Source organism: Chelmon rostratus, chromosome 16 (assembly GCF_017976325.1).
Source record: "Chelmon rostratus isolate fCheRos1 chromosome 16, fCheRos1.pri, whole genome shotgun sequence".
NCBI lineage: Eukaryota > Metazoa > Chordata > Actinopteri > Chaetodontiformes > Chaetodontidae > Chelmon > Chelmon rostratus.
The window spans coordinates 1,906,992-1,922,884 of NC_055673.1; the positions used below are offsets into that span (position 1 = coordinate 1,906,992).

The 15,893-nt window shown below is 45.2% G+C and overlaps 1 protein-coding gene across 1 annotated transcript; it reads left to right on the forward strand.

Annotated features, from left to right (window-relative positions):
* The first annotated feature begins 981 nt into the window (after positions 1-981).
* On the forward strand, positions 982-14,874 carry LOC121619862 (zinc fingers and homeoboxes protein 1-like). Its single transcript, XM_041955791.1, has 8 exons — positions 982-1,298; positions 2,675-3,153; positions 3,699-4,325; positions 7,247-7,373; positions 9,291-10,505; positions 10,692-10,823; positions 12,226-12,671; positions 14,396-14,874. The coding sequence occupies exons 2-7, from the start codon at positions 2,795-2,797 to the stop codon at positions 12,661-12,663; spliced, it is 2,898 nt and encodes a 965-aa protein (XP_041811725.1). The 5' UTR covers positions 982-1,298; positions 2,675-2,794; the 3' UTR covers positions 12,664-12,671; positions 14,396-14,874.
* The last annotated feature ends 1,019 nt before the right edge of the window (positions 14,875-15,893 follow it).

Sequence of the window (15,893 nt, forward strand, 5' to 3'; positions counted from 1 at the left end):
ATGGGACAATCTGCAAGGAGTGTAATTTTTCTGATCACACTAATGAACTTTATTGAAAAAAAGCTTTTTTTGCAGAACTTGGAATTGTAAAGGAGTATTTGTACATTGTGGTATTTCCAGTTGTACTTCAGTAAAGGTTTTGAGTTCTTCTTCTTTACTGTAAACGCTGAAGAGGGCTTCAGTGTCTCCGGTACGGTGTGTGACTAACTTCTTGCGTAACTCCACCAGTCCACGGTGAATTGGCCTACTTCAGTCTGATAGTACAGAGTTGGAACACGCTCCTGTTGTCTGTCTATGACGCAACGACGCACGCTTCAAATGTATCTGTCACGTTGACCTCAGTACACAGACGGCCGCTTCCGCTGTGCAGCGATACCTTCAAAATAAATGTTTGGGACTCGTCGCACAAAAACCTAAACTCAAAGCGGCTGTTTAATTGAACAATACAGGCAAAAATGTGCATAATACTACAATACAAACAGGAAGGCAAATAATCAAGCGTTATACCATTAGACAAAAAAACACGATGCATAAATAAATATACACAGACAAATAAATGCAGAGTGGTTTTATAGAAAAAGAGCAGGGCTAATATACTAAAATAAACTTGTTAAAATTCGGTGTTTTATTTGTTTTCAGTCAGTATCAAAGACTGCATTTGTAATGTGATGTCTAGTAAAAAAAAACAGTATTGGTATGATTACAGTTATTTTATATGAAATAATACAACACAATTCCTACAACACATTTATGTTTTGTGGAATGTTATTGTGGCGTTAGATTATGTGATTTTTAGCCGTTATAGCGTTTTTATGGATTTATTTATATTTCTCTATCCTCAGACGTGAGCTGTTGTCATTATTATTATAACCGAGTTGATCATCGTGTATATTATTTGGTGAATACGCTGCTCAAGCTTTTATTTTGAAATATTCTATCCGGAAATGTTTCTTCGCCGCTGCTTGCTTGTAGCGGCGGTAAATGGCTATCGTCAGATTCGGTGAACTATCGGTGCCTTTTTTCTATTAAGCTGTCCAATTTATCAACAAAGCAATAGAGTAAACAATGCGAGAGACAGTGGTGCTGGTTGAAAGCGGCGCTAACGGGCGGTAGCTAGCTTGTTCCGGCCGTTGGAGTGGCTCTGTGTCTGCCTGAAGCAGATGGGATCCTCGGTGTATTGGGGGAAAAGGCGGAAGACTGCGTATCAACAGACCGAACCAGAGATGCTACGAAGCTACAGCCGCTAGCCAGCTAACTATTTGTCGCAAGATGCGGCCAAACCACGGCCGATTCACCAGGTAAACGCACACCGAGCTGACAGCAGGCTGGTACCGGTGTCTGTGCTCGGTTACACCGCCGCCTCTCCGCTGCCACTCGTGGAGAATTTACCCGTGAAGCATAACGTCCAGCTAGCTAACGTTAGCTAGGATGGTGTTGGCACGGCTGTGTGGTTGTTGTCGTTCCTCTTTCTCTGTTTCTGTCTCGGTCTGTGAGCTTCAGCTGAGAAGACACAGGATGTTATGACTGGAGTCTGGACTGTGCTGGTCAACAGCTCTGTGTCTTTTCTGTGTGTGTGTGTGTGTGTGTGTGTGTGTGTGTGTGTGTGGTCAGGAAGTGCATTTGATAGCAGTTGAAATAAACAGCACATAGAGGATCAGTTGGTTCATAACGCACAGGGCTGCAGACATCAGGACCTTTACCAAAAAGTTGTTCTGCCATCTAATCAGTTCATCTTTAAAGGGCCATTCCCCTGATTTTTCTTCAGCCTTATTTGTCCCATTTATCATCGTAGTTATTGATAAGTTTCAGCCAGATAAGAAAAGGAGCCACAGGAATGTTAATATAAGTGATCGATAGATGATCATTATCGGTCCAGCAGCAGGAAAATTAAATTGACACAGTATTAAGAAGTACTACAACACAGATGCATGGTATAATTTAAATAGTCAGGCTAAAAATAGTTTATACACAGGCAATACAGAGCATGAAAGTAGACACAGTTACTGTACACACCACATACACACTCGATAGTAAATACTTATATGTGCAGTGTTTGCACACAGTGTTTGTCAGGCCGACACTTCCAGCAGTGTTTCACGCCGTTGAAAACAATAAAATACACCATCTGTAAATGGTGATTCTGCTTGAATTACAGCACTATAGAAATTAGAGAATGATCAGTAAATTGGCAGGTTGACATTAGCTTGTCATCATTATATCAGCTGATATATGTCTGTCCAGAATTAATTTAAAAAAAATGCTTACAGATATGGCAAGGATATGTTTGAGGTCATAGCTTGATCACAATTCTCCAAAAAGTGGATTGAGAGGATCTTTGGCAAAATAAATGTAAAAAAAAAAAAATATACAATTATCGCCAATGTATTTGTGCTGATATTGATCACGATATAACTCCAGTTTTGGCTGGGTGAAAGAACTGAGACTCCCATCTCCCCATTCCAGATGTGTCATGTTGTGACACCAGTGTTCATTTTGTCGTTTTGCACCTGAACACACCAAATGAGCAGAAGGAGATACATCTGCAGCTGGTCTCAACATCCCATGTCTGAATGTGGTCTTAAACAGTTAACAAAAAAAGTTTTACATGTTGTTCTCTGAGGACGGGCGGTGCTACGGTCACATACACTAATGCTTAGTTACTGTCTTTCTTCAGGAATTAAGGACAACAGAGGGAACATTTCGACTGATGACATCCTACTTTATGGAGCCACAGCAGGACGGCTTGAACTGAGACAGCTTTAATACTCGGACGCAGCGCTCACCGGACCTCAGGATGGCGAGCAGGAGGAAATCCACCACCCCCTGCATGGTTCCTCCTCAAGAAACCGTCGACTCGGATCAGGAGATGGAGGACGCCGCTGAGACAGCCGAACCAGAGGACAGTAACGGCGTGGGGGCCGTCTCCTCGGAGGCTCCTGGTCCGGTGGAGGAGCGGGGCGAGGACCCGGACGTCAGGCCGGTGTCGGACCACTACGTGGACTCGAACATGGCAGAGGGAGGCTACGAGTGCAAATACTGCAGCTTCCAGACGGCAGAGCTCAACCTGTTCACCATGCATGTGGACACCGAGCATCCCGACGTCGTCATCAACACCTCCTACGTCTGCATGGAGTGCGACTACCACACCAAGAGGTACAATGCTCGTGTTTTTATACGACGTGTACGTGAGAGTAGAGCTCACTTAACTTATTCAGAATATAAACACATTTGTGTATTTATAGGCTGTGATATCTTTAGTTCTTGTTTGTTTAAATAGAAAATGAAAGTGCCTCTAACCAATGTAAAAACATTTTAATATTTTATTTTAGGTTTGTCTGTCTGCACCTTTATCGAGCTTTTTTAGTTTTTCTAGCTCGTACGTGTGTGTCTGTTAGCTTATTTGGGAGCTCTTCTCTCGGCTAGTGGCCATAATTAATGAAAACTGGCTGTGGATCAGTCCCTGTCACACACTTTGATTGAACACAGAACACCGTATTCCACCGTATCACAGTTACACAGCCTTCGAGTGAATCGCTTCCTCTTCTCAGTTACAACCAGAAGTTATTCTTTGGGTTCATTTTAAGCTTCGGCTCATGTGCGTTTGGCCTTCGTCAAGGTTTTTTGATGAGGTGTGTGGTGAACGGTGTCTTTAAGCCTCATCATCATCCTCAGAGTATTGACTCTTTCTCTTCACCCAGCTACGACACGCTGCTGGCCCACAATGCTCGCCTCCACCCGGGCGAGGACAACTTCACGCGGACGATGGTGAAGCGAAACAACGAGACCATCTTCCAGCAGACGGTCAACGACCTCACCTTCGACGGCAGCTTCGTCAAAGTGGAGGACGACGAGGCGGAGGAGACCTTCCGCAAAGGCATCGCCCTCAGCAAGACCCCCATCATGAGGATCAAAAGCAGACCAGAACCCAAGAAGTTCGCCGCCTTGCACAAAGCGGCCATCGATGATGTCATCAAAGTGGAAAGCGACGACGAGGACGACGAGAACAAAGAACCGCCCACGCTGTCTCCCGCCCCGATGACCCCGGCTGCCGTCGCCCCTCGCCTCCTCCCCGTGTCCGCGCCGGTGCAGGTCCAGGCTGTCCCGCAGAGCATCGTGGTCAACAGCCCCAACGTGCTGCAGATTAAAGGCGGTTCGGGCGGCGGCGCCGTGCTGCCTCCTGGGACTCTGGCTCAGGTTTTGTCCGCCCTGCAGAACCAGCAGAACAGCACTCAGACACAGACTCAGCTCCTCATCCCCATCAGCAGCATCCCCACCTACAACACGGCCATGGACAACAACGTCCTGCTGGTCAGCGCCTACAACAGGTGAGTGCACCTGGAGGGGCGGGGCAACAACTTTTATTATCCGTCTATAGAATTTACAGTGCCAGACTCATTATTAGCATGCATTATTTAAACCTGCAGACTTTATTGTGGCAGTTTTGCTTGTAGTTTCTTTGACATCCTGTTACTTGCAGATCTGGGCGTCATACCCAGAGTTGATTGATTAACGATTAGTTGATTGATGAAACGATTTTGATAATGGAGTGCATTTTAAGAATTAAAAAAATAATTAGCTGGTTCTAGTTTTTCAGATGTTCAGATTTGGAGCTTTTTGTCTTTTTTTTGTGGAGCACAGCAGCTTCTTTTTTACGGCCGCTTTAGGCCAGAGGTTTTTTTTTGAGGCTGGAGAACGTGTGTGGCATGCACAGCGTATGTGTTTAGGGTGCTACGTGTTTAAGTGGAAAAAATCAGGATTTCACCCTTTGCTTACTGACTTGAGGCCAGACAAAGAAAAGGGACAGAAATGGAAATTTGGGGCAGCCGTGTCCTAGAGGTTGGAGAAGCGGCTTGTGGTCGGAAGATCGCCGGTTCGATTCCTCGACCGGACCGGCATTAGCCGGCCTTGAGCAAGGCACTTAACCCCCAATATGCTCCCAGGGTGCTTGATTGCAGCCCACTGCTCCGGTGTGTGTTTCACTGCATGGTGCATGTTGCGTGTGTGTGTGTGTGTGTGTTTCCCCAGCGATGGGTTAAAAGCAGAGAAAAATTTCCCAAAGTAAATAAAAATAAAGAAATAATAAAAATAAGAGGCTGATGGGAAAAGTGAAGGCAAGAAGGAAGAACAGATAGCGACAGGTGGGTCACTGAAAAAAATGCTGATTTTGATAAAAATATAAAAAATATAGGTGAGGCAAAGAAATCCAAAATATTTGTGCTGCAATTTTTAAAAATCATAATTGTCACTAATATGAGCAAGTCAGCATGAAGATATTGAAAATAATGTTTTATGTCATTCAAACAGTCATTTATTGATTCTCCCTGTGTGAAACCCCTGTGTTTGATGCTGATAAAAGCACAATCGTTTTGGTTATATGTATACAGGCATGTGAAAAAATTAGGACACCTCATGAAATCCTGTGTATTTTAAAATATTTTTGGACATATGGGTATTTAATGTCAATTTTAATTAAACTGAGGGATCCAAGTAATATAACTAAACAATAAAAAAATAAGAAAAGCCTGTTTAAAACTTTCTGTAAAATTTAATTAAAAAATAATGCAATTTCTGGTGAGGAATAAATTAGGACACCCCCCTATATTATCCCTCTTAAAATGTTGCAAATCCCAAACAGGTGCATCACGTCAGGTGCACATGATTAGTACATCGTTACCCAGCATTTGAATGGAGCCTTGCCCTATTTAAACCTCAAATTTAGTTTGGTGTGGCCCTGACAGTTGGTATGTTGAGGTGAGCGCCATGGTGAGGTCTAAAGAGCTTCCTGATGCCCTCAGAAGAAGATTGTGGCCGCTTACGAGTCTGGTAAAGGATTTAAAAAGATTTCAAAAGAATTTAACATCAGCCATTCCACCATTCGCAAAATTATTTACAAGTGGAGGACATTTAAAACAACTGCCACCATGCCAAGATCTGGCCGTCCGAGCAAGTTTACCCCCAGAGCAGAACGCAAGATGCTCAAAGAGGTCCTGAAAAATCCTAAAGTGTCATCAAGGGAATTACAGCAGGTTCTGGCAACTGTCGATGTGAAAGTGCACGACTCTACCATCAGAAAGACACTGCACAAGTGTGACTTGCATGGGAGGTGTGCAAGGAAGAAACCTTTGCTCTCTAAAAAAAAACATCAAGGCCAGACTGAAGTTTGCCAGAGAGAACATAGACAAAGACCACGACTTCTGGAATAAGGTTCTTTGGACAGATGAGTCTAAAATTGAATTATTTGGACACCAGAACAGAAGACATGTTTGGCGTAAACCAAATACAGCCTTCCAAGAAAATAACCTCATACTAACTGTAAAGCATGGAGGGGGCAGTGTCATGGTTTGGGGATGCTTTGCTGCAGCAGGACCTGGCCAACTCACCATCATAGAATCCACCATGAATTCTACTGTGTATCAGAGGGTGCTTGAAGAAAATGTGAAACCATCTGTCAAAAAATTAAAGCTGAAGCGTAACTGGATACTGCAACAAGACAATGACCCAAAGCATACCAGCAAATCCACCAAGGACTGGCTAAAAAGGAAGAAGTGGAGAGTCCTGGAATGGCCAAGTCAAAGCCCTGATCTTAATCCCATCGAAATGCTGTGGGGTGACTTGAAACGGGCTGTACATGCAAGACACCCCTCAAACATCTCACAGCTGAAAGAATTCTGCATTGAGGAGTGGGCCAAACTTTCTCCTGATCGATGTCAGAGACTGGTAAAAGGCTACAAAAAGCGTCTCGTTGAAGTCATATCAGCCAAAGGGGGCAACACTAGCTACTAGGGGGTAGGGTGTCCTAACTTTTTCCTCCATTGAAATACATATTTTCTTTTTTTTCTTTTTTTGGATTTGTCAAACAATGTTCATTTTTGTTGTTAAATTGCAATCAAATCACTTTCTTTTTGAAAAATACATAAAAACATGACTGGATATTGGTATGTGTACCATTTCTAAATAAAGAGCTGATTATTTAATGGGGTGTCCTAATTTTCTCACATGCCTGTATTATGTATGTATAACTTCATATGAATGAGTTTTAAATTACTTTGAGGGAATGATATTATGTAGACTGGGAAAGAGGCTCCTTGTATTTCATCAGGTGTCTCCTGGGAACATGAATAAATAGAAAAGCCTCTGATGTTGTACTGTTGAGACATCGGTGTGTAATCACTCGGTTGTGTCCTTTGCTCATTTAACAGCTCAGCTTGTGGAAACACGTCGGTCACACTCTGATTTTGTGTCGTAGGTTCCCGTATCCTTCTGTGTCGGAGATCATGGGCTTGTCTTCGCAGACCAAGTTCAGCGAGGAGCAGATCAAGGTCTGGTTTTCTGCTCAGAGGCTGAAACACGGAGTCAGCTGGACGCCGGAGGAGGTCGGTGCTTTCACGCCACATCACATCACTTCCTGTTTTAGGCTGCGTTTCACACTTTTCCTCCTGTTTCTCTGATTACTGCGAGTGTGAGACGGATGCATGGAGTCACGTTTATGGTTAAAAAAACAAAAACAGGCCGTGATGCACGCAGCTGACGATCAATCTGAATTTAATGAAGATGTGAAGGGTCAGACAGCTTCACTGAGGTAGACGTGAACTACAGTCAGCAGCGGAGACGAAGTCTAAAAGATGAGTCACCTCGATTTTCAACGTTTTTTTATGTTTTCTTTACTTGATCCAGTCACGCTGGCATCAGATGTAAAGTTCATTCTGAAAAACATTTGATGGATCCTCCAATCAAATAAGATCTGACTCAGCCTGTTATTTCAAAGACCTTTTAATCCCACAAAAGTCAGATTACAGCATGGATTCCTCCTTTTGGCTGATCCAGACTCTCCGTTTGAAGACAAACGGCGCTTTGGAACGATCTGCCTGAACTCGGCCGACTCTGAGTCGTTTATCAAAGCTCTTCATGAAAGTCGGTTTCATAGACTTGCTGTAATGTAATCATCTCTTTATTGATGACGTGACCTTTTTAAGTGGTGCTTTGCTTCCATTGCTTTTGAGCTTGTTCCTTCCCAGTTTTTGGACGTTAGTGATAATTCAGTATTTTGGTAGAGCTTTCGCCATCTCGGGCCTCCAGTTGAATGTTGTTTGGTTCACTCTGAGTGGAAAAAAATATACTAAATATTAGTGTATTTATTAGTTTATAGTGAGCATGCATGAATCCAGGCTGTTAAACAGAGTAAAATCTAACATTAATAGATTACAAATACATCAACATTGGGATACTAGTGTAGTTTTACATACTTCTTGAGCATTTTCAATACACTTCATGTGTACTTGAAAACTCCTAAAAGTATTTAATAAGTGAGAACTTAAAGTGCACCACCAATTTATTAAATATTTTGCACTTATAATGTACATAAAACGTACTGCTAATGGATTACAAGTACTTCCACATTAGTATATTTATATATTGCTTGAGCATTTCCAGTCAACTAGTGTATTTGTACACACTTCTTTAGCATTTTACTGTTAGTGCACTTTAAAACGAAGGATGAACAGCATGTACTGTACCTACATGTCCTCAGATAACTTGTGCACTCAATGCAAATTAACACCTGCCTGTCCTTGAAATATTTGGCAGCTCTTATTGGCCGATCCTTGGAAAATATCGGCCGCTTCCCGTTTCTCCTGTCATTGACAGCGTGATGCAGCATTCTGGGCGTTTGATCTGATTATCACGACAAAACGAGCTTTAAAAATGTGACACTGACAGCACCGTCTGTTGTCGTGACAGAGGTGTGGGGTCAGTTGATGTACGAGGTCGGCCTTGTATGGACACACAGACCAGGATGTGCTACACTGAATGACAAATACAGATTAGTCCAGATTTACTTTCGAGTTTGTCATGACAGCATAAAATTAATGTACATTAAAAATATATTTCACAGAGTGTAATAAATTAGATTGGAGTATTTCATGAGAGCATGAAATTAGTATACTTTTAATCTGTATAAGATCATGCAAGTGTACTGATGCTAAATGTTTTAGCACTTTCTGAAAATATACTAGAAAAGTACAACATTCAGCTATCTTTAAAAATTAAATGTTTTACTGAAAATATATTTCACTGTAGTATATTTACTAAAAGTATGCTTTCAGTGTATTTAAAGAAAGTACACATTTATATAGATGTACTGGAAACATACTTATATATAAATATTATTATATATTTTATTATAAATATTATTAAATATTATAAATATATGCAGTCGCTTTATTAGTGCCATGGTGATTCCGTGCAGTTGTAGACCAGCCCGGCTCTTCTCTGTGTCCCCCCCCCGTCTGCAGGTGGAGGAGGCGAGGAGGAAGAAGTTTAACGGCACAGTGCAGACCGTCCCTCAGACCATCACCGTCATCCCCGCCAACATCGCCGCAGCCACCAACGGCTTGCAGTCCATCTTCCAGACCTGCCAGATCGTCGGCCAGCCGGGGCTCGTCCTCACTCAGGTAGCCGGGAACGGCAGCGCCGTGCCGGTCGCCTCCCCCATTACCCTGACGGTCGCAGGCGTCCCCGGCAACCAGCCCAAAGCCGCCGAACCGTCGACGTCGGAATCGAAGACCGAGATGTCGGCCGGCTCGGCGCTCAGTTTGGACGCGTCCGCGACCAAACCGAAGAAGTCTAAGGAGCAGCTGGCGGAGCTGAAGGCCAGTTACGGCAGGAGGCAGTTCGCCACAGAGGCGGAGATATCGCGACTCATGCAGGTCACCAAACTCTCCAAACGCGCAATAAAGAAGTGGTTCAGCGACACGCGCTACAACCAGAGGAACTCAAAGGATTACCACGGCGTCCTGCTGAGCGACACCTCCCCCGGCAGAGCGGCGGCGCCAGGAGGAGGCCGAGGAGGAAGGAACAGCGGCGGCAGCCTCAACGACAGCAACAACAGCGACAACACCGCCACCATCGTCATCGACTCCAGTGACGACGCCAGCGACTCCTCCCCGACTTCTGCCAACGCCCCGGGGTCGTCGGGCTCCTCCAGCGACCCGCGGGTCAAATTCCGCCACGCCTTCCCCGACTTCACGCCGCAGAAGTTCAAGGAAAAGACTCCGGACCAGCTGCTCATCCTGGAGGCAAGCTTCCTGAAGTCCGACACGCCCTCGGACGAGGAGCTGAGCCGGCTGCGCGCGGAGACGAAGCTCACGCGACGCGAGGTGGACGCTTGGTTCACCGAGAGGCGGAAAATGCCTTCAGCGGGGCAGTCGAAGGACGACGACGCGGAGGGGGACGGCGAGAAGGCGAAACCGGCCGCCGCGCCATCGTCCTCCGCTCAGGAGCAGCAGACCACGCCGCCCGGCAGGAAGACGGTGAAGAAGACGCCGGAGCAGCTCCACATCCTAAAGAAGGCCTTCGTCCGGACACAGTGGCCGACGGCCGAGGAGTACGACCAGATGGCGGAGGAGAGCGGTCTGCCGAGGACCTACATCGTCAACTGGTTCGGAGACACGCGCTACGCCTGCAAGAACAGCAACCTGAAGTGGTACTACCTCTACCAGAGTGGAAAGGTGAAAGAAACGTTAATTATGATACAATAAGACGTTTTGTAAACCTTTGTTGTTTGAGGGAAGCACCACGTGATGCTTCACACTGTTAAAAGAACAGTCACAGTAGTATTTGTACTTCTTTAGAGCACTTTGACTCACAGGTATTCAGACTGCTCGGTGTAAATAAAAACATGTGGTGGATTTAAGGTGGAGGAGGCGCTGAACGGTGGAGCTAAGACCCAGAAGAAGTCCAGGAAACGTTTCCGTGGCTGGTCCAGGAGGACACGCCGGCCGTATCCCTGCAAACGATCCCCACAGGAGGGCGCCACCGCCATCAAGGTCGGTGCATGCAGCGTACACTCAGCTGCCAGATTACTGGGTACACAGAGCTAAAACTAGTGCTGTAATAATAACACTAATACAAGTAGTGCACGTAATCGTCCCCGTGTGAGATGTTCAGGGTTTATTGAAACGTTTAGAGACGTGTTAAATCGACTGTAGGATCGGTTGGGAACTGTATCGTGTGTCCGTTATTTCAACGACATCACTGATGTAAATGGGCTGGACAAATATCAGAAACAGCCAATCAGTTGTTCACCTGAAGCTCCTGCTGAGATCTGATCCGATCTGAGAGTATTAGATGTCCGTTTGAAGCTGGTCGAAGCAGCGAGACATCAGACATGATATAGTTAATCTTAAAGCATAACTTAAGTTTTTTTACAACCTGGACCTTATTTGTAGCATTAAATACGACCATTTACTCACCCAGACAACTTTGGTGGCATTTGGAGTCGTTTTGAAGAAGTTAGCCCCAGAGGAGCGGCGCGTATATCCGTATAATGCGAGTACTCGGGGCATCCATGCGCAGCCTCTATATAACGCATAATCTGCAGAAACTCGTTCATATTCCAATATTTAGTTATGATATGCTGGTGCTATTCCCCTCTGAGCCCGTGGTGGCATGTTATCAACATCCGGCGACTCTAGGCAACTACCTCTGATGTGGATGATGTCATTACCGAACGCCGGGCGCTGCGAGCAGCCAGCCACAACACGGCTGACTCTGCGGCGGTCGGCTACGAATACGCAATAACGAACCATAGCTGTGCCAAACTACAGCTAAACTAGCCGACCGCCGGCTCAGAGGGGAATAGCACCAGCATATCAGAACTAAATATTGGAATATGAACGATATATTATATTATATAGAGGCTGCGCATGGATGCCCCGAGTACTCGCATTATACGGATATACGCGCCGCTCCTCTGGGGCTAATTTCTTCAAAACGACTCCAAATGCCACCAAAGTTGTCTGGCTGAGTAAATGGTCGTATTTAATGCTACAAATAAGGTCCAGGTTGTAAAAAACGAAAGTTATCCTTTAAGTTTGAAGCAGCGGACTGATACACAGAGAAACACGGGACGATAGCTACAACCAACTTTTCACCGCGGAGCTTTCTGTGGTTTGGTTGGAGCTTTAGTAAATCAGCAAATATAAAAGTGAAAATGAGAAGTCTCATCAACAGTTTGAGTTCCCTTCAACTCAGGTGATTGTTGAAAATCCAGACAAAAACAAAGGCTGCAGCCAATGAAACAGCGCCGACCCACCTTTGAGTCGGGCAGGGAAAACACTGACCTCCCCTCCCTCCGCTGTTTATTCTTATGATAGTTGATGAATGTGCGGTACACAACACTGAGGGGAGGGTCCTCCTGCTGTCAGTCATGGTGTCTCCCTCCTGCAGGTGAAGTCCGGTAAGGCGTTTCTGAAGGACTACTACCTCAAACACCGAGCTCTGAGCGAGAAAGATCTGGACGATCTGGTGACCAAGTCCAGCATGAGCTACGAGCAGGTGAGGGACTGGTTCTCCGAGACCGCCAGGAGGGCCGAGGAGGGCAAGGAGCCCTTCAGCGATGAGGAGGCCGAGGGAGAGGAGGGGGAGGAAGAAGACGATGAGGAAGAGGAGGACGAGACGGGGGCGGCAGAGCACGCGGACAGCGAAGGAGAGATGGAGGTGAAAGAACAAGGAGAGGAGGCCACTGACGATGACTGCAATGAGGAGGAAGAGGAGGAGGAGGAGGAGGAGAAGGAGGACGAGGAGGAGGAGGACGACAACGATGACGAAACGATCCAGGAGGAATCGGAAGGTGTCAGCCAATCACAGCCTCAGGAGCAGACATGAGCAGACAGGTGAGTGTTGACACTGCATCTTTAAAATGTGCTGCATCAGCACCTTTTTTCAGGTTCATAATCTTCATCATTCGTTCTTTGATCAGCAGCATCGATTCAAAATGTCCTAAATTCACAGAGCCAGATGTGAAGGTACTGATTTCCTCTCACTCGCTGAATTTGCTAAATAAAATAACAGAAATCAGCCGAAACCCAACCAGCGATAGCCTCATCCAATCACCGATACTCTCAGCCAATCAGTATACACTCAGCCAATCACAGATAAACTCAGCCAATCACGATACACTCAGCCGATCACGATACACTCAGCCAATCACGATACACTCAGCCAATCACAGATACACTCAGCCAATCAGTATACACTCAGCCAATCACGATACACTCAGCCAATCACGATACACTCAGCCAATCGCCGATACTCTCAGCCAATCAGTATACACTCAGCCAATCACAGATACACTCAGCCAATCAGTATACACTCAGCCAATCAGTATACACTCAGCCAATCACGATACACTCAGCTAATCACGATACACTCAGCCAATCACCGATACACTCAGCCGATCACCGATAAACTCAGCCGATCACCGATACACTCAGCCAATCACTGATAAACTCAGCCAATCATTGATAAACTCAGCCGATCACCGATACACTCAGCCAATCACTGATAAACTCAGCCAATCATTGATAAACTCAGCCGATCACCGATACACTCAGCCAATCACTGATAAACTCAGCCAATCATTGATAAACTCAGCCGATCACAGATACACTCTGCCAATAATTGATAAACTCATCCAATCATTGATAAACTCAGCCAATCACAGATATACTCATCCAATCACCGATATATTTAGCCAATCAACAGGCCCAGTGCAGATTCAACGTGTGTTGTGCTTTTCATATTAGGATTTATTAGGATCCTTGTTTACTTTCTCATGAGCCATATTTCCAAACTCTGCACGTCACAGTCAGTCGTCTGTCAGCAGCATCACTGAGATACTGAATATAAAATCAGGTAAACGGCTGCAGTTAGCTCTTCCTGCTCATCAAGCCAGTTCTGTAAGAACATAATAAACTGTAGTGAATCAACGCCCTCCCAGTCCGACAAGCGAGGCAGTCCAGGTGTCTCCCTCCCAAGCAGCGGTTTCCAGCTCCTCCTGGGGGATCCTGTTCTGGACAGGTGAGACCTCCAGCGTGTTCTGGGTCTACACCGGGTTCTCCTACCAGATGAATGTGACCCAGGAGGATCCCGATCAGATGTCCGAACCACCTGAACCAGCTCCAGAAAAAATCCTCTGCTGCCCCAAGTGAGGGAGTCCAGGTATCTCGGGGTCTTGTTCATGAGGGTCCTGTGTGGAGAGGGAGCTGAGCCAGAAGGCAAACCGTCTGACTCCCCAGTCGGTCTATGTTCCAACCCTGGTGGTTCAGGCATCTGATCAGGATCCTCCTAGATACCCTTCCTTTGGAGGGTTTCTGGGCTCAACCAACGGCAGGAGACCCCAGGGTAGACCAGAACAGGCTGGAGAGATTAGGTGGACACAGTAAGTTAAATTATCTTAACTGACATCTGTAGAGAAAGTCTAGTTTTGGATTTGATATTCAGTTCTAGTGGCTCTGTTTGGGTTGCGTTCGACACTGTTAACATATTAAATATCAGAAAACACGTGTCTGACGTCACCTTCCTGTCCGGGTTTAATGTTTTTACGGTTATTCCACAGCATTAACGTCGCGCGGAGACGACGCGGAGGATACAGAACACGCATCAGTGTTTTTCAGCTGGTGGGTTGGGACCCAAAGGCGGCCGCGGGAAGCTCAGGCGGAGTCACGGCTCAGATGGACGACATGCTACGAAAACGGCGGTTTTGTGCCTTGGAGACGAACTTTGGGTCCTGATGCAGCTGAGAAGCACTGAGACGATGGAGCTGAATTCACGGACAAAGCATCAGGATGTCGTTTGTTTCTGCTGACGAACTGCGGGGACCAATCGAACGCGCAGGACGACGCCTCCTCTCAGCAAACGTCACCACGAGAGTAAGTTCCAGCTCTGCTCCTGTACAAATAACACGGCTTTTATTTTGGCGGGAATGACAGGGCTTTTATTTTGGCCTTTTATGTCATTTTTCTTACAAAAAAAAAAAAATTCAATGTTTTAAGGTAAACTTTGTATAAAGGAAAAAAAATTAAAACATTTCTAAGGTGAGACCTCGCATGGATTTCTCATTAATATAAAATAACTTTTTTCAGAATAACGGACCATGTGACCTTTTTCTCAAGGGATCGTCCCCCAAAAAATCAACATTTTGCTGTTCTGAAAGAAAAAGATTTTTAAGACCGCTCTGGTTTTTTTGTGAATAGACAAGTCAAATTAGTGCCATCCTGTTTTCTAAGTTTTTGTTCTAAATCAGAAAATCAGTGCTGGAATCAATTCCAAGCCGACATTTTCACGTTTTTTGTACTTTTATTTTTTGTTTTCAAGTGATTTGTTAAAAGTGTGAACAACATGAAATATCACGGGGACTAAATCCATTTTGCTATTATGCTGTTATGAGTTCTCTTGAATATGGTGTTCGGCAGGTGTTTGGGTCCATTCAGTTTCAAAGACATCGATTCAGCTTGTGAATTTACCTCCAAATCACTTAAAGGGAAAATCCACCTTAAAATACACAATCGGTGCATTTTTGTGTTCAGATTAGATCAGATTAACTATTCCCTTCATAGCTATGTGCGGCTATAAATTTAATACTGACTTTGACTGGAGCCGAACTGATGTCGGATCAGTATTTAACTGCAGTAACGATAAACCGGCTGATATGAGCACTTTAAATTTGGTGACTAAAGACCAGATTAAACAGTGTTCAGAGCCAATCCGCTGTCTCTAAATGACCTTAATTAACTCATATTTGGCATTTCTGCAGCTTCCTGTCACGCATCGGCAACACGGACGCTGGCGCTCGTATAATCTGCGATCAGATGATTTTATTGGCTGCGTGTTAGTCAGGCTTTAATTACATTAGGTGATGATGTCACTGTCTGCACTCAGTCGCCGGTTTATTTGGTACAGCTAGCTAAAGCTAATGTAGCCTAATATGACAGTGCTGCAGTAAATCCTCCTTCGTTTTGGAGGACGATGCTGCACACGGCTTCGTCCTCGTCGTCCACCTCATCGATGGAAACGGCGCAGGGATTCTCAAGGCTCTGTCCTAGGGATGCACGATA

Bases quoted from the DNA above. Each gene is read 5' to 3' on its own strand.
- LOC121619862 (XM_041955791.1), top strand. From the start codon at position 2,795: ATGGCGAGCAGGAGGAAATCCACCACCCCCTGCATGGTTCCTCCTCAA. The intron at 3,154-3,698 runs GTACAATGCTCG...CTCTTCACCCAG, and splicing joins TGCGACTACCACACCAAGAG to CTACGACACGCTGCTGGCCC. The intron at 4,326-7,246 runs GTGAGTGCACCT...TTTGTGTCGTAG, and splicing joins CTGGTCAGCGCCTACAACAG to GTTCCCGTATCCTTCTGTGT.